Source organism: Ammospiza caudacuta, chromosome 17 (assembly GCF_027887145.1).
Source record: "Ammospiza caudacuta isolate bAmmCau1 chromosome 17, bAmmCau1.pri, whole genome shotgun sequence".
Taxonomy (NCBI): domain Eukaryota; kingdom Metazoa; phylum Chordata; class Aves; order Passeriformes; family Passerellidae; genus Ammospiza; species Ammospiza caudacuta.
The window spans coordinates 5,244,581-5,270,228 of NC_080609.1; the positions used below are offsets into that span (position 1 = coordinate 5,244,581).

Here is a 25,648-nt window from a genome sequence, read left to right on the forward strand (position 1 = left end):
CCTAAGATGAAGGGTGATGAGGGAGCTGTCTGGGTGGATGTTCACTTTGAGGGAAGCCAGCTCTGAAATGGATTTTTGTGTTGTAGATGAAACACAGTTTGGAAACAACCATTGGCTCAACTTTGAACCAAAGGAATTGGTGTGTCCCATCCCCCGGTTGTTTTTTACCTTTCAGAGTAAAGTGAGCATCATGCAGGTGGTTGAATCAAATAATAATTTAATATGGTGTTCTCACTCATCCATATGAAAGCTGTTGGTTTAAAGTGAATTGATGGTTTTCTTCTGTTGGTTGTGCTGCCAGATATGGAAGAGTAGTTGGATGTTAAGATGTGATCATCTTCTTATTCACTTATTCTTTGCCTCTCTTTTTTCTGATATCTGAGATGTTAGGTATTTTATGTTTCAAATTACAGTAGCAAATAGCTGCTAACTAAAAATAAACTATCTGCTTAAATAGTCAATAACTATATTTGTTCCTCTCTGAGTATTTGATACACTTTTTCTTGTTACCTTAGAAATTTCACCTTTCTTGCATTTCCTCCCTCCATCCCACCATCAGAGGTTAAAACCTCTTAACAGAGAAAACCTAAATAATTAAAAAAGACCCTGAAAAAAACCACCCAAACTCATTTCTAACTTTGACCAGGTAATCACTGCAGGTCCCTTCCAACTGAAATATTCCTTTCTATTTATTTTGAATCAAAGTAAAGAGGTTCATGTGGAATTCAAATTTGAAATTAACTCTTGAAACTTATGCAAGCACCCTTACAATGTGGACTAATATAACCTTAAAGTGACTCATAAATGGTGTAAAGTCATGAACTTTGAAAAGTGGAATTGTTAATCTGCAAATGGCAGTTACTTCAGCTTTACTTAATTTGACTCCTTAGGGGAATTGTAATTAGACTTATGCTGAATTCCTGTACTTGTTACTCCCTGCTGGGAACTTCAAAGAGCATTTGTTTCTGTTAGGTTTGTGTTTTCATACAGAGACTCTTGTAAAATTCTGCTGTACAAGTAGAAGGTTAAGCCTGTAATGTACTTTTTAGGACTACTCCTGTGCTGAAAAGCAGGCAGTTTTATTTTGTTTGTAGTAACCTAACTTTGAGAAGTTGCCATTTTCATTATCACTAGAGAGTAAAAATATCTTATACAAATGGGTATTGATTGGTGTTTTAACTATGTACAAAGTAGTGATAAGTGTATTCCAAACCTTTGAAGATATCCTCAGAAACACTGCATCCAATTTCGTGTTTTATGGATTGTTTGCCATCTATACTAATGACAGAACTGACAGTGATGACACTTTCAAGGCTAATTAATGAAAATGTCAGTGATGACAATTTCAAGGCTAATGCTCCCTAATGAGTCTAAAACTATTCTAAAACTAATTTTTAGGGAAACCAAAGCCAAACCCAACCAGACACAAAACCCCTCTGTCCACATGGACAGATGAACACCCGAGTGCCTTCCTGGGCAAAGCTTTGAAAGTTTGGTTCCAGAGGTGCTGGTGCATGGCTGAGTTACACACCTGGGAGCTGGGAAATAGGCTGGGAATGGTTATTTCAGGGTATTTTTTTGTTCCAGAGCTCTCCCTGGGGGAGCCTTTTCCTTCTGGCAGAGTTGGGGTGTCCCAAGCTGTGCTGCCACTGTCCAGTGTTTGCTGTCACAGGGAGTGAGCTCCTGCCCAGCCAGCCCCTCTCACACCCTGAGCAGAGTTCCTTGTACATCTGGCAGAGCACAAAGAGCAGCATGGAAAAAAAAAAATATATATATATATATATATATATGCTATGGTATCAAATAATCTTCAGAGTGACTTTTACACTGGATTAGAGCTGGATGTTTTCATGGGAAAGTGTTTTATCACTTATTTGAAGGTTCTGTATCTTTATTCCTGAGCTGTGCTGTGAATTTATCACATACAGAATCAGTGGGATATTCACAAATCCAACAGACTTGTGGTAGGACACAAACAGGAGGAAAGCTTCTTCCTGAGCTGGACTGCCAATCAGGCGTTTAAAATCTAAACAAGATTCTTTTTTACTTCAGTTTTGTTGTGAGTTCTGGTGTTAATTTCATTTAAAATATAAGTTTTAAAATATAATTTTTGTAATAATGGTTCTGTGTGGATGCACAGGACAATATTATCTTTAGATAAATGGCTGCATTTCCAATATTTATATGTGTGAGACAGATAGATTAGCAGCTTTGTTGTGGCAAGAATGTTATGCTTTCAAAGTTATTTTGGCTTTTTTTTTTCTTCCCTTATAGAGTTCAAAACAACAGATGAGTTGTGAAAGAGAACAGCTAAGGGTAAGTGCAATGATTTGCAAAATGTTCTGTTTCTTTAAAACATAAGCAGAATTTAGTCTGTGCTATTGACAAATGAGTTACTTAATTTAAGAAGGACATATTTAGTTCATTTGTTGCTTGTTGGTAAATATTGTACATCTTTCAGTGTAAAGGAGCTAGATAGATAGATGCAGGGCATTTTCTTTGTGTAATGTGGTGAGATTTGGCAGTAAAAATCCTCAGTAAAATCTTTGCCTTTTCGTGGGACCCCTGACACTGAGTGAGCTCCTCCTGTGCAGCTCCAGCAGTGCCCAAGGTCACTGAGCTGCCCAAGCTCCACTCAGACAGTTTCCAGCAAGAAGAGTTTATCCTGTGATTTTATACTGTGTAATTTCAGAGAGGAGCCAGTGGCAGGGCTGTGAGGAGCTGTTATTTCAGTGTCTGTTGGTTTGGTAGCATCTGGAAGGGGATGGAATTGCTGAGCCCAGGCTGCTGACCCCTCCGTTTTCCCCTTTTCCTGTGTTAGAGTCACTGTGTTAAACAGCTTTTAGTCTCTGTTGCCTTTAAATGCTACAGATCCCTGAAGATGCTTTTCCATTGCAATATTTCTTGATTCATTCTAGTATTTGTTTGGGAAAGTAGAAGAGCCTTCATTAACAAAAGAAAAAAAACAAAACCACAAAAACCCAACCAACCAAAAGCTTTTTGGTCATCTGAGTGTTGCTTAATAGACCTACATTTATTGATAGCACATGCTGAGTATTTACTTGAAATCCCACATGCAAGTAGAGAGGGAGAGGCAGGCCTGAAGGAAGGGTAAGTTTCCATACAAACAAAATCTATACAACAAAAAATTGTTGGAAATAGAAAAAGCAGCTTTTTATTTGTTTGCTGTTTACTAAGCATCAGCAGTGCCTGCATGACTTGCAAGTATAAAGAATATACTTGTCTTAAAGTACATTGTGCAGTGTTCTTGCTCATCCAGCCATTCTTTAGATGAACTCCATCAACATATCTAGATGCTTCAGCTGGTCCTCAGCACACTTGGAATGGGATTTTTGGTAAACAAGTTATGCAAGAACAATGCATCACATATTGTCCTCAATTCTTTCCGGGCTGCCATGTGACTGCATTGCATTGTGCTGGAGCTGGAGTGACAAAGCTTTGTTTTATCAGCACTCATGTCTCAACAGAGCAGCTGTCAGAGCTAAAATATTGCAATAGTACCTGAAGGACAAGCTTTCCAAGAGGTAGCAGTGCCTTGAGAACAAAGAAAGTGTTCATTTCTTTTTATTGTTTTCATTTTCTGCCTTGAATGAAGGAAAATATTGTTTTAAAATATAACTTGAGGAGGCAACGAGCTCTGTTTTGCAGTGGATAAGAGGTGGTGCAGTGAAACTTTCATGTGTCTTTCTGTTTCAGTATTACACATTTATGTCCAACAATGAGCTCAGTGCTTGGGATGCCTCTGTGGCATAGCAAAATGCGACACCTAAAGACAAAACCATGTCTGTAACCTACTAAATTTAGCTACATCTTCGTCCACAACTCCTCTGATGTTCCTGTTGCACTAAACACTGTTTCTGGTGTAAATTCTGCTCCTGTCTCAGAGATCACCAGTGGCTTTCACAGCTTATCTGTCACACTGAAATTTGAATGTGCTGTGTGTGGACATGTTGCACTTTGAGCTCTATGAGGATGTCACTTGACCATTCTGCCACTTTCAGGTTGGCTCCCTAACCGAGCAGTGCTGTTAAAGAAATGTTTCGTGGCCTGAATCAGGTTTTGCAGGCCTGCAGTATTTTCTTTTGGGGTTTGTGACCTGCCATGAGTACATGGATGTGAGGCAGTCCCTTCACAAAAAGTGGTGCTTCGTCCCAGCTGAAAGAATTGAAATAGAACAAGGAAACAGGATTAAAACAACCAAATTCCTACATCCTGCTGTTTGTTAAACCAAGTCAACCAGATTATTGTTAGGTCATCTAATAATACAATAAAAAAATATAGAATATCTCCCACTTCCTTGCTAAGTCTAAGATGAAAGTGTCTGCCCCTCTTCTTTTATGGTTCTCTAGTAATTCCTTAGTCTAAAGCCATAAAAAAGGTTTCAAAAGCTAGGCTTATAAAAAGCAAAATAGTGTAAATAAATATCTATTTGTTTATTTATAATTAGTCATTATGATGCCTTGAGAGGCTGCCTAGAAGAGAGGCTAGACAGAGTTAAAGGAATAAAGTAGGGATTTATTAAAGGCCTTCAGAGGACACACCTTGGGCAGTGCAAGGGCCTGGCTGTGGCTCTGCCCAAGATGGACTCTGAGTTTTCCCACTTTTATAAGCTTTGGTCCATTTCCATATTGGGATTCATTGTCCAGGTTATGCAGTCCCACCCTCCCAGACTGCTCTCCTCAAGTGGTGTCCTTGGTTCTGGGCCTGGAAAAGGATTGTTTTGCGTGACTGATCTGCACGGAGAACTTGCTGACACTTTAAATGAAGTTCAGAGTCACACACTAAGGCAGTACAAAATCTGGAAAATATGAAAGCTGAAACTTAAGGCATCAATTGTACGGCTATAGAAAGAAATATCCAAGTCTGACTAAAATAATTTCCTTAGATGTTTTTCGCCTCTTACCTTTTTCAGTAAATTCTAAATGCAAAGCAGCATGTCACTATTCTGGAATAAGGCATTTAGAGTCATGAAACTCATTAATATTAGAGCCTCTGGCCATTATACATTATATTTATAATGAATGATAATCCTAATAATTAAGGAAGGCTGTGCATTTTAACCCTTTTCTACTCAATATTTGAACTTCACAACAACCACAAGTGTGTAACTTATTTGCCCTGCCAACCTGGTACAGTCCCCAGGTAAACATGAATGTCTTTACCTGAATGATTTAAATGAGAAAGTATGCAAAAACTATGAGAGTTTTATCTCTATCAAGGCTGGTTGTGGTCTTTATATTCTATTTGGAAGAATAACATAATCTAACTTTGGTGCATTTCCATTTGATTTAAAATAAAAAAGCATCAGTGCAATTTTTCAAGTTTTACTTTCTCTTGGCAGTGATTTTCATTACAATGTCCTGCCTTGAACAATAATTATTTTCATGTTTCTTAATGTCCTTTTGCTTTCTAATCTGGTGTCACTAAATCAAGTTACACTAAAAAAGAAAGAAAGCGTATTTTTAAAGGCAAATTGACTCATCAGTATTGCTCTCCCCACCTCCCTGCACACACTGCACTTCATCAGTGTTTCCTTTAAAGAAAATAATGATGCTCTTTACTCCCCTCCGTTGTATTTTGTGTTATTCAGTCCTGTTTATAAATCTCTTTTTGGACAGTCACAGCCTCTCCTCCTCTCACTGTCCTGTTGCCCCTTGCTGCTCACGAGTGCCTGTGTGTGGTTGGCATCCTGATGCATTAGAAATTACCTGTAAAGGCACAGAGCTCACAGCTTGCTCAGAATCATTTAAAAGTGCTTTTCTGCTTGTATTTCAGTCTGAAAAACAGACTTTGAAACACGCATGGTCCAGGTTATTTAAGGCTGTGAAGAAAACTGGGATATGAGCCCTCAGCAGAGATTATTTGGAGAACATAAAGCTATAAATAAGGGCAGTGCCAGCTCAGAAGTCTGTGTGCTGTTCCCACTGAACCTTCCTTGCTGCTCTGACTTGAACCTGGGGTGGGACTTTCTTATCATAGCTAAGGACAGGCTAACTTAAAGCTTACAGAGCTTTACCCGACCTTCAACTCATCATTTATTATTTTGTGTGATTAATTCAGTCTAACTGTTTAAAATGAGCTCCATGGGTTGTGCCGTAGAAGAGAAGGCTTTCGGTCCAGATGAGCTCTCCAAGGTGGGCAGAGAGCAATTTTAAACTCGAATGTTGGGAGGCTTTATAAATGTTCCTGTGAATACCAATGAGGTCTAATGGTAAATGGTGTGATTAGCTTCCTTGATGTGAAATTCCAAGTGACCCAGTTGTTGCTCTAATTAACAGCTTCTTTCACATGTGCTTATTATCAAGATGCATTAAATGCAGCCAGAGTTCCTCCTCTGGTCTGAAATACAGGCAGGGCAGGCTCTTACTGTCACCTTGTATTTAATATCAACTTTTATGTTTTTATACTGTTCTAATTTTCAAGGAGACAGAGAGAAGTTTTGCATTCATTATTGTTCTGTTTGTCTCGTTTCTTATATGGTAAATGAAATAAAGTGCAACATGCAACAAAAAATGTATCAAAGTTACACCAGATAGAGAGAAAACAGAAGCAAATGCATTGATGCCCAGCATAATTTTTAAGCAGTAAATTTTTAAGCTAAATACTGATCCTGCAGTACTTAGCTTTATTTCTGTCTTTATCCAGTGCATTAATTTATCAGGTTTTTAATGGACTCAGTTTTATTGATGAGGGCTCTTAGAAACTCTTTAAAATAAAGTTTTTGAAGCTCATTGTTGTGGCATTAGCTTTCTCCAATGATTAGGAATAGTCCATTGACATTTTTGTGTCCAGTGTTCCTCTGATGCACTAAGGAGTTACACTGTGATTCAGTGATAGACACTAATTTTTTAATCAGTTGGAGCTGAGAAAAACCAAACAAATAACTGGAGAGAAGAGAATCAGAGTGCAAGTGGTTTGTTAAGTAGATGTCATCTCAAGGGTTTTCTGAAATTATTCAGGGTGATAGCAGGGCAGTGCATACCGGGTGGCTGGCCAAGAACCTCTGCTCTCCATCCACCTCTTCCCACACTGGGCAGGAGGCAAGGAAATGGGTATGAGCTTTTTGTGTGAGTTAGTGATGTCTTGTTACCAGAGAGCAACGTGTAATTCATAGCATTTCTGCAAAACAGGACAGCTGGTTCTGACCAGTAATAAAAATGTCACTTTTTGCCTTTCCTCTGAAAACCTCTTGGTCTGCATTTGTAGACCATGTGTGTTATGCCTGGAAGAGTAATCTGGAACTACCAAATATTACATGTCCCTCAAGGAAAAGGGGTTCAAAGGGGAGATAACCACAAAAGTGGCTCAGCCCAGTGTGTTTGTGCTCATCCTTTCCTTAGGAACTCGCATGTGCTGCATTTTATGTGCCAGACAAGTGGCTTAGAGTGATCCTGCTGTAGTTCCTGTAGATATACTTGCAGTTATTCTTATGTTCATCCTCCCTGTAGGTGTAGCTGGAGATACAGGTAGGTGAAATCAATAAGGAGATGTATTTTTGGTTCCTCGTTTGTATCACACATTGACATGCAATGAATTTGGAGTATTCTCACTCGGTGTCTTACCAACTCTATTCCCAGACATTCCATAAAGAGTAATACACATCACAGCTCAGGGAAAAAAAAAAAAATCTTGGAAATGAGATCTAAAAAAGACTGGGGAGAAAGGTTAATTGTAGGGACGTGATTTCATTTAAATTTTAACTTAGCTTGAAATAAGCATGTGCCAAAAAAAGGCAACTAGAAAAATGTAAATTTCAATTGCAGTCTTGCTTGGCAGTTCTGCTAAATTTTAGGAGCCTTCCCAACTATAGTAACTCATAATGTTACTCTATAAAACTCCAATTTGCTGCTTAATATTATTGCAACTTAAGACAATAGCAAGGTAATGAAAACTGTTGAGGTTCATGTTTCAAGTGCCATGGCCTCTCACCACAAGGACTGTGTTCTCTTCAAATGCTGATTGCTAATGGGGCCCTTGGATCAAGAGAATAAAGCGTTGGCTGCACTTTGTTCAATAGTGGTGCCACTCACTTCAGGCTTCTTTGAATTCTTTCAGGAATAGTTGAGAGGCCTTTAGGTAATGTCCTGGCTCTGCTCTTGATGGAATGCTATTCAGAAAACTTTCCATTCCTGTCCTGGTTGTGTTTTGGCAACTCTCTCTGAAAACAGCAGGCAGAGGCTTTTCTGCTGTTCAAGCACCACTTTCTTTTGAATTCAACTTTGATTTTTGCCCAGTCAAGGATTTTCTCTGTGTGGTGCTTCATAATTGCTGGAACTGAAGGACTACAGGAATTTTTGGTGAGGCAGAAGCAAAGCTTGCACTAAGTACCTGTCTGATTTGGGTGACTTTGTATGGAATTCAGCAGCTCCTCAGTGTGTGTTTAAACTCATATCTGTACACAGAAATCAGGGACAGGGAATAGTTCACTAGGGGTAATGAAGGTTCAGGAAGTGGTAAATTTATGAAAGGACAGAAGGCAATATATTTGGACAGTGTAAGGGCTGCTGTCACTGTGTAATGGTGTTCACAGGGGTCTTTGGGTGAGGGAAGAGATGAGGATCTGACTCTGTTTCAGAAGGCTTGATTTATTATGTTGTGATATATATTACATTAAAACTCTACTAAAAGAATAGAAGGAAAAGTTTCATCTCAGAAGGCTGGCTAAGCTAAGAATAGAATAGAAAATAATTATAACGAAGGCAGCTGCCTCAGAGACTCTGTCTGAGTTAGCTCTGCTGTAATTGGCCATTAATTACAAACAAGCAGTTGTGACTAATCACAGATGCACCTGTTGCATCCCACAGCAGCAGATAACCATTGTTTACATTTCGTTTCTTGAGGCCTCTCAGCTTCTCAGGAAGAAACAATCTCAAGAAAAGGATTTTCATAAAAAGATATCTGCGACAACACAGTACCCAAAATAAATTCAATATCCCAGTGCTCTCTTCCTCCCGCTGCACAAACATGAGCAATGTCCAGTCCTGGACCCAGTCTGGATTTGGGATCAGCTCCTGCACTCAGCACAGCAACTTTTGGTTCGGCCTTTGTGCACACAGTGCCGACACTCAGCTCCTGCTGCAGAGCACTCGCTGTGAGCAGGGATGCTGGCCTAGAAAAGAAGAAAGGTTTTCTTGCTTAGTTTGTGTTTGTTGAGAGGGAGCTCTTTTTTCACACAGCTTTTGTAGTTTCTCTTTGATCATCCGGAAACCAGACCTTTGAGTGTACAGCTTTAACAGTGTTTATACTATCCTGACTTATTATTTCAACCTCTGCTCTTGCTGAGGCAATCTGACTGGCAAAGATCATGGTCCCTTTAGTGTCACACCTAATTCTAGCGGGAAATGCTATCTAGTTCACAGTGCAGTTTGGAGGGTTTGTAGGTTTGGTTTTTTCTCTTTTTTTGGGGTTTTGTTTGGGGTTTGTTTTTTCTTTGTTTGTTTTTTTTTTTTTTTTTCCTTGGTTGATTTGGTTATTTTGCAAGTTTTGGGTTGGTATTGTTTTTTTTTTTCCCCCTGGGTGTTTCCATGAGGCCTTTCTGGCTTGGGTGAGAGTTTTGTGGATTTGCATGGGTAGTGCTGTTGGCCTGAACTATTTACTTTTCTTTTGCACTTAGGTGAAAAGAGTGAAAACCCAAGAAAAGTTTTCCAGCTGCAGGTAGCTGGGTTATATTTTTAACACCCTTTTTGGTCTTTCTTGCATGGTGGATTTCTATTCTCATTTACTCATTTATAAAAGAACAGATTGAGCAACAAGAGTTTTAAAGGGAACAGGAAGGGCATTGAAAATATGGAAAGAACTGAAAAAAAAACCCCAAAAAATTACATGAACAACCCAAACAATGTGGTATTACAGGTTCAAATATTCACTAAGCCACAGTGACTTCTTGAACCAGTATTCTTTCAAGTAGAGAAAATGAAGGAATATTGATTTTAATATGGCTATCATATCCTTGTTTTGATGTTTATGGTCTTTTTCTGTTCTGTGAAATCTTTCTAAACTTTACTTGTCAGGTGTAGTACTCTACAAAAACATTCCATTATGCTTTTCTAAGGAGCTCCCAATTTATTTTCAAAGCACCAAAATTATAAGGAAAAATAAATTCACCTTAAAAAAAAACAGAAATACATGAATCACTATTAATATGCAAATTATACATACTAGTATGTATTTGTATTATACATATATATAAATACAGTTCAGGATCCAATCCTTCTGACTTGTGGTTGACATGCACTGTTGGATAAAGAGTGAAATCTTGGTTTTGAACAGGTCAGGATTTTAGAAGTCTGTATTTGTTCTTAGTAGTCTGTATTTGTTCTTAGTCTTGACATTTTTAATAGAGAGAATAAGTGAACTGCAAGTGTGCTCTGTTCTATTCTGCAGCAAAATCCCACATTGTCCTGAAAACCAAGTCTTTGTGTTCAACAGGAATGGTTTTCATGGTACAAAATCCCAAAAACAAAACTCCATGTAGTCCCCAGGAAGTGGGATAGAGAAATAAAAACACACAAACTCAAAAAATATACATTTTATCAAGCTGACAATTGTTTTGTGCCATCTTGAAGTTCTGGGCTCAAGAAGGAGCTATACTTGGTGTTGGAAGAGAAGTGAAGTACAGAATTCTAAAAGCACTTTAGTCAACTAATTTTTATTCTTTTCACAAAGCCTTGCAGCAAAAAATGGTTTAGGAAAAAAAATGTAATTTCCAGATTTTCACATTTTTCCCTGTGTGGGTCTGGAGAGGTGGAGCCAGGTTCAAGGTCCTGCCCCTTGCCTGAGGCAATCACCAACATCAGCAGCTACTGGGGGACAAACTGATGGGAAATGGCATAAATCCCAAGCTGGTATTTTCATATTTGTGCCATGGTATCTGGTGGATCCCTTTTATGAGCCAGGAAGTCGAGAAAGGCAAAACTGCTCTGCTGATTTTTAGCATCTTTGTTGTTTCTCACCCCTGGGAGAAGCTGACCTTGTTTCAGGGATGTTTTTCCTCCACATCTGTGTGCTGTTGTGTGTTTTGAAGCTTTGATCACCTCTGTTTTCTTTACAGACAGTGTGGCTTAGGGAGAGGGAGATATAAAACCAAAGTGCATCAGATCACAGGCATTTTCTATGCTCCACTAATATCAGAAATTTGAGCCCTTCCTGGGAAGGAGTGGCTACAGATGTATCCCAAGCATGCAATCAAATGCCACACAGGCTGTTATTCATAGGTAATGGGCAAAAATACAGATGCACTCAGAGCTCACCTGCTCCATTTCCATTTCTCTTTCACGCAGTCGTTATCCCTGCCTTTGGATTGTTAAGATCTCTTTGAGTACCACACTGAAAGTGCAAGAAGTGGTGTTCATCTCAAGGTCACTTTGGTACTTGAGAGCAGCTGCCCTCCAAAGAGCACATAATGAATAGTTTTATTACCTTGTGGTTGGTTTTCCCTACGTGCTGGAGATTGCTTCATATGCTACCAGCTCATTTCTCCTTTTTTCTTTTTTTTTTTTTTTTCCCTCCTCTGAACTACTGCTTTCTACAACTGTTTTCATCATTGTTAAAAATCATTTATATAGCACTATAAATTACAGGCACTTTACAAGCAAGGAGTAAGATACTGCCTTTGCCCCAAATACTTTATGGTTCAGATATATCTTTGATATCTGGTGTACCTTTTATTTTACTTAACACACAGCGTGGGAATTTTAAGGTAGATTGCATTAATCTCCTGTTTTATTCCCACAATTTTTCATGATCAAACGATGGTGAGGTCCTTTCTGTGATGCAGATAACCAATCATCAGTTTGCTACTTGCCATAAAGGTATTGTAAACATTCTCCTCACTGAGAATTCCAGGCACATACATTTGTGCTCATGCGTTTGCATCTAAAACCTGTAGGCACTGGAAAAAACAAACCCAGCCTTTTGATAATTTAACTCCCTCCTTGTTCTTTTTTTCTTGACACTCTAACTGGCATTTCCCATTTTTTTTTTTTGAATGAAATCTCCCAGGAATCTTCATGTGATATTGCCTCATTGCCCAAGGAAAAACCTGGCAGCATGATCTTGGAAAAGGCAGTTTATTTTTTTGAGTTTTGGCTCAATTATTAGACTCCCGACTCCAGGATGTTTTCTCATACCTCGTTTACACTCTGTCTTCCACTAATACACATACTTAAAATCTAATTGTAGCTATCATTTAATTTGAAATTAGGATTTTATATTTTTTTTAAGTTTACCTGGATGATATTAGTCTAAAATACATTAAAGGTCTGGTACTGTAATTTTTTTACTATTCTTTTTCGCCTTTAAACACAGATTTTTTTTAAAAAAAAACCCAAACAAGCAGCTGTAAATCTAGGGGGGAAAAAAAACCCTGTAAATTCACTTACTAATCTAATTTTTCCTAAGCTCTTGAAAAGTGCAGGTCTTGGGTGCTGGGCACCTTTCCAGAGGTGTTCAGCTGAAAATGTGGAATCCAGTGTGGGATTGTGAGGGTTTCTTTCAGTTATGATGATCTTGTAACCAGAGTATCTATTTTACACTGAGAGATAGTAAAAAAAATTGAATAATTATCAGTGCTAAAAATATAGAAAAACTTTTCTCAACTTGTTTGTATACAAATTTTGGGGTTTTTTTTCACATGTTGACATCAGAACAGAGCAATCATGGTGTGATAGCATGGCCATGCAGTTCCTTCTGGTTTGAAAACCAGATCTAATGACTGAAAAATATTAGTCTCCCATATTCTATTCAGTATGTTAAAATTATAATTCTGAGCCAAAAATTTTAAAGAGGTTTTTTTTTCAATAATTTCTTTGAAAATGTATTAGAGACTCCAAAATAATGCATAATGGTATTAGGTTTGCATTTACATCTCAGGCTTTTACAATTTTTAGAGAACTGTGTGGCTTATATGATACCAAATATATAATGATGTGAATAACATTGGTTTTTATTTAAAAACAATTGAAAGGAGAAGAAAAAATCATTTTTCAAATTGATTAATGAAAATATATTTCCATGTCTTACTCAGAATCATCCAAGCTTTATTTTGAAAGTGCTGGCAAACACTGAAGTTATTAAAAAGACAAAAAAGGTCAGTGAGCGTGCATCTGTAATCATACTACAATCAGTGTGGCAATCTAAGCTAGAGGAAACTCAGTTGAAACAAAGATTTTTGATGTTATTCCAGTTAATAACAAAAGCAGGTTGATGTTCCTGTGTGTTTTTCTGAACTAAACCCCACCCTACTGCTTGCACTGTTTATTTTGCTGTGCTGCTGGCACTAAGGCATGGTATTGATGCACTTGAAATGCATTATGTGGGTACTCAGGCTCTTACCTGCTTAGGTTCCTGCTGGGAGTGCCTTCCCTTGGCCAGGTGGAGGAAAGAATGTAAAATTCTTGGAACTGGGTTGGAATTTGGAGCATAGAAATAGTCTTAACAGGTGTGTATCAGGCAAAGAGAACTTTAGTGTATGTTTAATTAGGTTCTGGTGCTCCCTGACCTCAGTGTTTGCATTTCCACAGAAGGGTTTAATTCAGTTTTAATTCAGTGAGTGAAGGTGGAGACTCACTCAGAACAGAGCATCCTCCTTCAGGGCTCAGGGGAGAACACCAAATGTCCCCTGTGAGAGGCCAGATGGGCTTTGTGCAACCCGATCCTGCAGCCCAGAGCTCCCTGCCTGTAAAGGACTGCATTAACAAGCCGCGCTCATGGAGAATTCCCTCCTTTGAAGTGCAGGTCAGGATGGAAAACAAGCCCTGCTTGTTAGCCCTGTGCTCTGAGTGTAAGGTGTCCTTAGGAGACAGCAACTAAATGGGAGCAGGGTACCCCATTCTGAATGGGATTTGTCATATTGGCACGTGACATTTCATGTTAAAAAGAAAAGAAAAAAAAAAATCAAAGTATCTTTTGAAATGCTTCAATATTGTTTACTGGCAAGGCTCAGTTTGCCAAGGTGCTGTGGTTTAGCAAGGTCTCACTCAGTGAAAAGCAGTAAGTGCTGTGATGCCTTTGATCAGCATTTTGCAGTTTCCTCTGGGGGGGAGCCCAGCTGAGCCTGATGCAGTCCCAGAGGGAAGGGATGTCCAGGCTGTCACATCTCTGTGCCCAGGGGGCTGCCCCTGCTCCTCAGGGGTGTGCTTTCCTGAGAGCAAGAGCAGCAGGGTTTGCTCTGCCCCTTGCTGCTGCTCTTTTAGGCTCAGTCCAAGTGCCACCAACCTTCTGTCATGGGAGGTGCTTCAGAGCCGAGCGCTGACCCTGGGCTGCAGCAGGATGGTGTGCTGGGGATTTGTCTCTGATGCAAGGGAGGAACATCCACTCCTTGGGATGCTGCTGGAGAATTTCCCTCCTGAGATGGGAAAAGAAAAAAATCTCAGCTTTCACATGTGACCGTGTTCACGGGGGTCTCTGGATGAGGGAAGAGATGAGGATCTGACTCCATGTTACAGAAGGATTGATTTATTATTTTACGATATATATTACATTAAAACTATACTAAAAGCATAGAAGAAAATGTTCTCCTCAGAAGGCTAGCTAAGAATAGAATAGAAAAGAAAGAATGATAACAAAAGGCAGCTTTCTTGGACTCTGTCCGAGCCAGCTGGTCTTTGATTGGCCATTAATTACAAACATCCAAGATGGGCCAATCAAAAATCCACCTGTTGCATTCCACAGCAGCAGATAATCATTGTTTACATTTTGTTCCTGAGGACTCTCAGCTTCTCAGGAGGAAAAATCCTAAAGAAAGGATTTTCATGAAAAGATGTCTGTGACATCACACATGCACAGAGTCTTATCAGCCTGTACTAGCAGAGGAATCTACATTTTGGTTTGAGACAGAGGTTATATTTCCAGAATGTCACTCTTTTCAGACCAGGGTGTAATTTTTTTTGTTTTTCTCAGTGTCAGTACCTGTGCATTTGCTGTTGGAAATAGTTAACTTTGCATTTTGTTGCTGGGAAAGGAGTATCCAACTGATGTGAACCATGAACCCCCTAGGAAAACAGAAAATACATAGATTCAGAGCATCTCAGAACATCAATTAAATATTTAGTGTACAGGCTGGATCCCTCCTAATGGAGAGTGTCTGAGGTAAACACAGCATCTCTAATGTACAATCAATTTAATAACAGAAAGGACTGGCAGCTCATGGAAGGGGAGGGGATGTATTTTGATTTCAGGCAGAAGAACTGTGTGAGAAGTGAACTTTTTAATTGTGAGAATGAATATTCAGGCAATCCAGCTTTGGTTTGCTGAAGGAATTTCTGATAGAACTGGAGGGCAGTGGGGGAATGGGAAGTACTCACAGGTTTGATGATTGCCTGGTGGTGGCTGTGCAAGTGGGTCTAGAAGCAGAACACTGACGTGATTTGTACTGCTTGAAATATGAAGGGAAAATTATTCTGAATCTGACCTTTTGCAAGAAGCTGGATGCACCCAAATTTTTTTTTAAGACCAGGAAAAAATATTCCTACAATGTAGGGACATTAGAAGTGGTACAGTGACCTGGTTATCAGGTGCTGTCACAATCTTCTGTCCCAGGGCGTTCCTTGGAGCAGTGCTGTGTGCATTTACCAGCTGCTCAACTACAAGAACTCCTTTGGAGTTGAGCTGCATTTAGCTTTCTTCTAGAAACACCTGTTCTTCAAAGCCAGCCATGTCCTGTTTAAGAAATCCTAGAAAGGAGTCTTGGTGCTCTGAAGCTTCCAGAGTGAACAAGAACAGACCATGGGACAGCTGCATTCACAGCCATTCTCAGATGCTCCAAGATGCCAGGACAACATTCCCTCTGCCAGACTGCCAGGAAGCACTCCTCATCTCCTCATCTCATTTTGTCTTTTGGCATGCCCTGGTTGCCTCTCAGGGTTTGGACTGATGGAAAGAAATTTCCCAGTATTTTTGAAGTGATGTCAAAATAACTTGAGGTCACTTCTGAAAATCAGAACCATTTGGCCATGCATGTGCATACAGCGTGCTGCATTTTTAAGGAAAGCACTGATGCAGCCTTAATTATTGTCTCACTACTTATTTGTCTTTAATACACAAATATCAGATTTCAGAAAATGTCAAGTGTTTCTGGAAAAACATAGTCTGAGACCTATTAAAGGCATGTGTTCTGCGAATCTCATGGTAGGAGCCAAAAAAAAGAAAAAAAGGTAATGGAGAAAATCTGCAGACATCAAGATGATGGAGAGGGTCCTACAAGTCACAAAATGAAAGGCAGGCATAGATGCCCAAAGTGTTTTTGTGGTCTGGAAGGCAGCCAAAGAGGCATTGATTTATTAAAGAGCAGCCTCCCGGCTTCCTTTTCTCTATGTGATGGTGCCATTAGAGCTCCTCAAGCAGGCTCTGATTTCCTTGAGAATGAAGATGCTGAAGACAGTTGTTGTTTCCAGGCTGATGCCACTGCCAGACCATCACTTCGTGTACCTGGCTGGGGAATTCAGTGTGTCAAGTGTGAGTTCCTGATTGTTAAACACAGCCACTGCTTGTGCAAGAAGTACCCCAGCAGCTGTGTGGGTTGTACACTCTGCAGTTGTGATGTGGTATAAAAAGAAAACTTTAATGAGACAGCAATAGCGAGCCACCAATTGTCTCAGAAATGCCCAACTCAGCTGTTTTGTTAATGGAGTTAACTCAGGGCTGTCCTTGTGCACTGCTCACACCCTGGCAGTAATTAGCACCTGTAGCATCAGCTTTTTGTCTGCTTTTGTAGATATCTCAATCCTCTTATGTAACTCCTTTTCTCTCTGAATAGCCGGGATTAATTTTGTAGTTTTCCATTCCTTGCCCCTGCAGTGCCTCCCTAAAACCCTGTCCCTGTGTCTCCTCCTTTGTCACTTGTCCTGCCTGTCACTTGTCCATGGGCAATACCTCCACCAGGCTGCAGAGCCTTCTCTGATACTATGAGCAAATCTGGAGGTGCTGCCCACTATCAGAAAAGCCTCTGCCCAGCCTCATAGGTTCTGCTGCTGTTCCCAGGAGCTCAGGTGGCACAGGAGGAGATTTTCCACCTTATTTCAAGGCAGGGCTGCTGTACAGTGGGGCTGCCATCAGCTCTGAGAATAGGAGAAGTGTGCTCAGCACACACTGTGGATGTGCCTGTCCCTCACCAAATCAAAACACTGATAGAACCTTATAACTGTTCTCACCTTGTTAGAAAACAAGTGAGAGGAGAAGACAGAGCATGAATTAGTTTTGTCAGATCTATAGTCAGAAATAGCAGCTGATAGGTTTGCTGTGATAAGCCCTGTGTGATGGCTCTGCTGAAAGGTAGGCTGCTCCATGATTTACTGAACTATTAGAAGTGGTAAAACTGATCCATTTGTTATCATCCAGTGCATAAAGACTTCAGGATTTAAGGAGCCTGCACTAAATAACAAAGCAATTTATATACTCATAAACTGAAAATTACAGGGAAGAAGTCCTTAAGTCATTGGTAATAGGAGCCTTTTATCATATTAGTGATGATTACTAAATGTTAACCCCTACTCCCGTTTTTAAAACCAAATCTTACCTTAGAGTAGTTGCAATTACTTAAAGAACTCCTGGAGACAACTTTGTATTGATTTATTATGCAAGTGTGGCAAGTTTTATTTATTTCTCTGAGTGCCATCCCTCTCCCAGCCCATCAGGTGATGTGAGCTGATTGATGGTTCTGCCAGCAGCAGCATGGGGCTGATGTCACCTGAGCAATGGGATGAGCTGCCTCCACTGCTGGGGAGCACATCTTTACCCAAAGCAAATTTGAGTGTAATATCTTCAAAAGAGATTTTTTTTTTCTGTGCTTCAATAACCAGATAATAGTTAGCAATAGTTGGTTTCAGATTAGTCTGTTCTAAGGAGAATATAATTATGTGTCCTACTGTGAAGATGGAAATACCCTCGGCCAGGTTTTAGAAATGCATTATAAGATTGTGAGTTGTCTTTGTTCTCTTGAAGCAAAGATTTTATGGGCACTGGAAAGGAGATGTTGACTAAAGATAAGCAAACATTTGCCTGGAGGTAATTTTACTGATGACATGAGTTTCTTTTGTCTGCTCCAGAGTGTCCTGAGATACTTAATTCATTCAATTTCATTCAACCAATCTAAGTTCTCAAGGAACAGATGAATTGAGAGCCACTTGTTACCAGAACTCAATATTTGATATCCAGCTTGCTTTGTTTAAGTGTGAATGATTACATGCTGAAACAGATTTGTTTCTTTTTGTGAGCTATATAAGCAGAGTATCTAAAATCAAGATTTACACACACACCTGGGTGTTGTACAGAAGAAATTTGGAGAGTCATACTAACATTTCAGGGAATTTAGTTAAAACTCTTTTCTTGCAGAGGGTAAATTCTGATCCCACTGCCCTTGTGTTAAACTTTTCTTTCACAGACCTTGTTTAAGTAAATTCAAATGCATCATCAGCCCACAGTAACAGTGATCAGAATGAAGCTGGAGTCCAACTGAGATCCTAAATCCAGGAGGGATTTTGTGAGGTTTTCCTGTGGCTGCCAGGGCTCTCTTTGGCAGCTCTCACCAAAGAGAGTGAAGAAGCAGCACCTGCCATTAAAATTATGGATTGACTGAGCTGCTACCAACTAAACTATGATCACTAATAATTTGGGTTAATTATAATTACCTAGTTACCCTGAGTTTTGTCAGGATGGGATGTTTGAGTGCTGGGAGAAACAAGCCAGACTTTGTTCCAAACACATCACAAATGAAGTGTTTGTACCAGACAAAGGGGCAGATAAAGGGTTTTCTTCCCATCACTTTGCTGTGCTAAGTGTTAGGAAAATGAATCCACCGACACCAGAGTTTATGTCTAAAAAGGAGACAGAGGAGTCCTTTCTGGCTTTATTCTAATAAAGGAGAGGCCATGGGCCATTCCCCTGGGGTCTCTCAGATTTTTGGAACATGCAGCCTCCTTTTTATCCCAATTTCCCATTTCCCTTCTCTCTTTCCCCATTGGCTGAGGTACTTGAGAGGTTCAGACTTCCCAGAACACCTGATACCAGAGATTTCCCTCTAATGTACAACCCTCCCTTTTAATTTTAATTCTTATGGAATTTAGGGGTTTTTCTTCTCCATAGTTTCTTTCATCTTTCAATGTCTAATTTCATTTATCAGCAAACCTAAAGTTTATTTGTAAAAGTAAATATATATTACCGTGCCTGAGTGGGCGCTGGCTGGTGAGAGAGACGGTGAATCTTGTTTCTTGAATCAGAAGGCTGAATTTATTAATATAAGATATAATACATTATAGTTATGCTAGAAAGAATAAGGAGAGAGGTTTTGCAGAGCAGCTAGGCTAGCTAGGAAGAGATAGAAAAAGAATCCACAACAAAGCTGTGGCCAAGGACTCAGTCCCCTGGCTTGCACTGGTGATTGGCCCTTAATTATAAACATAAAACATGAACCAATCACCAATCAAAATAGGTGCCCCTGTTGCATTCCCCAGCAGCTGATAATAATTGTTTACCTTGTCTTCAGAGGCCTCTGGCCTCCCGAAGACACAGAAATCCGAAAGAAAGGATTTCTGTGGAGAAATGTCTGCAACAAATATATTTTTCAATATATTTTTTCCTCTATCAGTGGAATCCTTCTCGTTATTTCTTTTATCTCCCAGTGCTGGTTTTATCTACCAGCAGACCCACAGCTTGTTCGGAAAGACAAATCCACCATTCCTCTCACAAGAAGAGGGAAATAAGAAAAGTTTTATGTTGCTGGTTCTGTGGGCAATGATCAGCTGTGTGCATCCCACACATGTGCCATGGGATGTGGGATTGAGGAAACTCCCATGAGCCCCCATCCTGCTTGTCCCCCTTGCACTGAGCAGAATTGATCACAGCCACCAATCCTGACTGGGGCTTTGGAATTGTGCTGAGCTTTAATGACCAGGAGTTTAAATTGTGCTGAGTTTTGATGACCAGGAGTTTAAATTGTGCTGAGTTTTAATGACCAGGTTGTTGGCTGCTTGCTCCTCAGGCTTTCCTGGGACAATATTCTGACCTTGCTGCAGAGCACACGAGCACAGAAACCAATTTCTTGCATCAAAAGTGACAGAAGGGCTAAAGCAATAGAAATTAATTGAAAATGGAAAAAAAACCCCAAAAAAACAAAACAAAAAAAAAACCCAAACTAAAACAAAACAATAACCCAACCAAAAAAAAAACCAAAAGCCCCCCCAGAAAAACCGAAATACCCACAAAACCAAAACCTGTGTGGTGAAAACAGAGTTTATAAATTAACAGAGCTGTTTTTATTAGCACAGAGTTTATAAACCAACATAAAGTTGTGCTTCAGTTGCTCTTGTGCATTTATGCTGAAATCCAAAAAAAACAAAAGCCAGAAAAAATACAGCAAAACCCACCCCCTTAAACCTGCAGTGACACAAGAACAGATTAAGGACTTGTTTTGTTTCCATACCTCCTAACAATTTGCAGTTTTTCATTTCATATACAGCCATAAGAGATGAGGCTGTTAAGGTGTGGAAATTAAGCACAAACACAAATATTTCTAGCCTTCTAAATGCTTCAAATTATTTTTTTGTATTCTGTGTAAATTATGTGAGATTTTAGCGTTGTTGCAGCTCATGTATCATGTGCATCATTTGTATCTTTCTTGGGGAAGCTGAAGTAAAAGAAACCATTTTATTACCAGTAATGGCAGTGTAATAATTACCATCGTATTCCCTCCCTCCTTTATCAGGCTTTTTGGTTTTTAAAAATTATTAAATCCCTCTGGTTTAAATTTGGAAGAACAGAGATGTTAGCTGAAAAGAAACTCATTAAAGTGAGTGAGTTTTGTCTTTGCAGTCCATTAGTCAAATCTATGATTTTGATACCCTTCTATATGGTCATATAGCACCTAGAAAAACAGATTATACCATCTAGCACTGAGCTTGTTTTAATATTCCTGCAGTTCCTAGGAGTCTTATATCCCTTGCAGAAGGAGGAACTTAGTCTGCATTTTCTTATCTTCCAATGCAGTAAGCAGCAATATCAGTGCTATTTCCAATCTTCTGTGTCATTAATAAATATGCCAAGATATGCCTGTGAATTATGGCCCTTTAATAAGGTAATGGAGCTCCTAGAATCTAGAGCTTGATTTTTTAGAAATGGGAACTGTTTGGGTGCCAATAAGAATGTGCTGATCACATATATAACTAATCTTGATTAATTATGAGTACAAATTTTATTGTTTCCTTGTTACTATTACCAAGTATTTTTATCTACCCTTAATATCTCAGCAGTCCCTTGTGATTCTGTAGGGAAAATAAATTATATTCTGATTGAGTATAGAAGTTGAGGCTCACACAGCAATGCTGGTGCTGAAGCTGTGACAATACCTGGGAGCCCCATGTGAACATCTTGGGGAGCATCAGAGCAGCTGGGCCATCACAGCAGCAAACAGCAAACACCCAGATTGGTATCAGAGTTTCTGACTGCTGTTTTTTAAAAGAACACCAAGGTTCTCATTGATTTCAGCAGCCTTTGACCTGAACTCGATGTCAGCTCTCCTGGACCAGCCTTTGTTAAAATGATTGTGGTCAGTACCTTCAGTTTACTTTTTTCACATTGTTTGCAAATCCAGAACATGTAAGAAGTGACCTTAGCAAAGAGGGTTCGGTTTAAACTTCAGCCATAGGTGCAAAAACCAGAGTAATACACCTGTTTTTAGTCTTATTTTATCCACCTTTTTCTACCTGCACAGGAACTACAGCAGATCTAACAAAGTATTGAATAATATATGTGTGAAAAATAAAACACTTCAAATCAATGGTATTGTACAGCAGCATTACAATTTGTTCCTCTTGTTTGGAGGAATAAGATGCGAAGAATTGGCTGAGTAACCAATTTAATAATGAAGAGGATTTAGAATACAGAGAGAGGAGTTGAAAGCCTTGGGACATCATTCCCTGAAGTTTCATATGCTGCCTGTGCTATGCTCCAAAACAGGGAAATTTTGATACAGAAGTGATTTATAGGCAATACCTGTGCACAGTCTTTTATCACATTAATAAAATCTTTAACTAGCCTTTGAAAATTCTGAAACTCCTGTGTTCAGTTGAGGTGCACAGATAGAAAGAACTGCTGGCTGGCAGATGTTCAGATACCTTATCAGAAAATGTATTTCCAGCCTAACCAGTATAATGTAATTCATTCTAACATGATATTTCAGGTTTATTTCAGTGTAACTGACTACAGAACACAGTGCTCTATTCAGGAGACTAAAGGAGGTGACTGGGTTAGGCCTGGTACAGAGCTGAGTATTGGTGGCGAACTGACAGGTCATTTAAACAACTCAAAAGTGGAAACAAAAGGGTTTTCTTTTCCTCTTGTGTTCTGCCCAGGTGAAGGAAGTGGCTTTGTTTCATGAGACTGCACTAAACTTATATAAATGTTATTGTCGTTGCACATTACATTAAAAATTATCACATTAGGAACTGCCGTGTTAAATCTTTGCCTTTTGCCTCCACTGAAAGAGGCAACAACATTTTGGCTGGCTGTAGTATTCTACAGATGAAGCATAAATACCTCTGTGTGTGTGTGTATCTGTTTATCTGTATAAACTTCTCTGCTGAAATCTTAGCGTGAGGTGCCACATGAATTGATTGTTTCATTTTGCTGTTTAATCAGCTCTGAACTGTCAGTGCCACAGCAGTTATTTGTACTTGGACTTCACCCTGGTGGCAGATTCCAGTTGGTTTTGTGCTATGGATTTCAGTCTGCTCCCCCCAGTCTTGCTTTGCTGTTGAATCTCCTCTTTATGGGCTCTTTCAGCAGGTGCCTCTCCATTTGCCCCCTGCCCTGGTGCAATTTAGTTAAAGCATTTTAATTATTTAGGTGACATTTTACCTTGTATGGTCAGGCTGAATATGTAAATGGATTGGAGTCTTTTGGTAAAAAGAATGGGATAATTTTTTTTTTTTTTTTAAGAAGTGAGAGGTTTGTGTTCAAAGATAAGAAATAAATAATCAAACATAAAAATAAGGCAAAATTTCTGTTTTATCACATTCCCATGATCATTTTTATATCTCATCTCTTTAGTAATTATTGATTTATAATATAGAGTTGATGCACTTGGTAGAGAGACTGTGTGAACAGCTCTCCACATCAGTACCCAAAATGTGCCATGCTCAGGGTGTGGCATGCACCAGTTCACAAGGCCAGGCATGATTCTCAAACCCAATCATGCAGCCTTAAAAGTAAATAAGATTTTTCTCCTTTACATTTTAAAATTATTTCTCAGCTGAGGATGATGCTAATTAATTTACTAATTATATTGTGTGTTTCAATGAGAGGGGTTAAATGAGTTAAGTATTTTCTTGTAGCAAAGGATAAAAGTCCAAGTGTCAATCAAAAAAAAAAACTCGAGTCCCATGCATGCTCACTCATTTACATAATATATATTTAACTTTAAAAAAGAGCCAAAGATGCAGTTCTCTCTATTAACCTTTATTAAATATGCAAATCACAATCACAACTTTGATTTTTAAGTATCTATTACAGTAAGAAAAAAATAAAAATCCTACCGAAAATAAATCAAATCACCCCGAGCACTTCTGCTGTGGTCTGATTTACTGTTTGCACTGCCTGTTTGTGGTGCTGGCAGCAGCAAGAGCAGCAATAACACAGTGGAGACAGTAGATGGCTGTAGAAAAGTGTGCTGAGCACTCCTGTGCGAGCGTAATAAGATTGGGAAAGGCCTTGACCTGACTGGATGCAGCTTTTATCTGAAGTGCATTTAAAGAGATAAAGGAGAAGCAGGGTGCAGCACATGTTCCTTTCTTTCCTGTAGGAGCTTTGCTTTGAGTTTAAAAATTTCTCAAATGCGGGATTTGTGAGCTGGGTCCTTCAGCAGGGAGAGGTAATGGCTCCAGAGCCACCAGAGTCACTCTGAGGATTTCCCCCTCCCTCAAGGCGTCTTAGAAATCCTCCTGTAAAATTCCTACAGAGGGGGCGTCTGTAGATCCCATAATAATAATCAGGAAGTGGTAGATTCCCATTTATTTATTTATTATTACTTTTTTTTTTCTTTCTCTCTCCCCCCCCTTCTCTCCAGTGTAGTTGGCTGCCTTTAGTGCACGGACCTGCTCATTAAATAGATACACCAAGAACTGTTACCTAAGCAAGCTTGACAGTAAAGAAAGGACAGACTGAGTTAGGGAGAAAAAGGGAAGAAAAAAGACAGCCTGAAGCAAGTCACTTCACACGCAGAAAGAGCCACTGAACGAATGCTGTTCTCATAAACAAACTAAAAAAAATACCTTGTATAAGAAGAGAACTGTGAGGACTTGACAGAAAAAAGGCAAGATTTTCTACCCACTGTTTTCAGTTTTCCTTCCAGACATACTTGGTGAAGTAAGGAGACTTCTGTTTGCTGACAGAGCCCTTGATTTCTTTCAAGATGATGATGTATTTGTGGGTAGGTAGTGTCTCTCTCCGTGTCAATCTTTTGTTAATAGATGGACTTTGGGAGCGTGGATTTTAGCCTGTAGTTGCAGCGTGCTGTGTGCTCCGGGAGGTGTGTGTGCTGCAGGGGAGCGTGGCTGGGGTGCAGTACCTGTGCTTGCATTTCCAGGCAGAGTTTAAACAAACCGGGTCATTTACTGAAGCTGGGATTTATTTTCATGGTTTGCAGGATGTGGCAGGGTGCACTGCTTTTCTTTTCAGTGCCTTAGAACGTACTGCAATCGTGTGAGATTCACTGTGGGGCTCAGTTACAAAGCGGATGCTGCATCACTTGTGGCTGCTCAGAATTTGCTTTCTTTGTAAGAAATGAAACAATCTTAATGTGATTAAAACTTCTAATGTGTGTTACTTAACCCAGTTGCTTTTATACTAATTGTCACAGTCTGTCTTGGCTTTTCAAGTTTCTGGCAATTGACAACTGCAGATAAAGAAATAGATATTTTGTTCGTATTTCTGTGATTTTATATTCAGCGTTGTTCTGATTCTTTGCAGCAAAACCTGCTCACCTTGAAAATAACGTTGTGTTGTGACATACATGTATTGAATTAGTAAAGCTATTAACCTGTGTATCCATCCAAGTTTTGATACAGAATGTTTTATTTCTTAGCAAAACAAACCCACAAAGAAATCACTGAACAAATCTGCATACTTAAAAGCTTTTCTGTGTTCCCCTTCAAAGCCTGTACATCTTCTGGGAAAATATTTTAAACTAATCTCATTTGACAATCTATTTATTTATTTAATTTAAATGTATGTAAAAATAGACAAGTGTGCAGCTAATCTGGGCCACCTCTGCAAAACAGGCTGCAGAGGAGCAGCACTGAATTCTCAGAGATATTATCAGAAATCACTCCTTCTCCTTATAAATCACTTGTGGTTCATGCTGGAAATCTGCCTTTATGCTTTCTTCTCATTTCTCTTGACCCTCCACTGTATCTTGGTAACTTTTGCAAAAGGCACTGCATGCAGACTTTAAAGTTTGTTTTTTCAGTGCTTTGACCTGTGCTATCGTTTCGGGAGCTCACCAATCACCGAGCCTTATGATTTTGTCTTTTTCTTTTTTTCTGGGTTCTGTAGTACAAGTCCCTTGAATTTTCACCAGTGTGTCTGTGCCTGACTGCTGCTGGTTTTTAACCCTTACCACCATCCTGTGTTGAACCTGCTG

General features: G+C 39.4%; 1 protein-coding gene and 1 long non-coding RNA gene across 11 annotated transcripts in view; one reads left to right on the top strand and one right to left on the bottom strand.

Annotated features, from left to right (window-relative positions):
* The window catches only part of RBFOX1 (RNA binding fox-1 homolog 1), a 1,162,152-nt gene that overhangs the window by 789,334 nt on the left and 347,170 nt on the right, over window positions 1-25,648 (top strand). For 8 of the 10 annotated variants that reach the window (XM_058816205.1, XM_058816194.1, XM_058816192.1 and 5 more), the window contains one exon: window positions 2,275-2,316. In XM_058816205.1, coding sequence (XP_058672188.1) covers window positions 2,275-2,316 — 42 coding nt within the window. Of the gene's footprint in view, window positions 1-2,274; window positions 2,317-24,263; window positions 24,441-25,648 lie in introns of those variants that run through there. The other 2 variants (XM_058816201.1, XM_058816197.1) reach the window with 2 other exon arrangements.
* Window positions 8,940-14,956, bottom strand: LOC131565354 (uncharacterized). Its single transcript, XR_009275443.1, has 3 exons — window positions 14,929-14,956; window positions 14,236-14,365; window positions 8,940-9,130 (listed from the first exon to the last, which is right to left on the bottom strand). It is a non-coding gene; the product is annotated as an uncharacterized LOC131565354 (long non-coding RNA).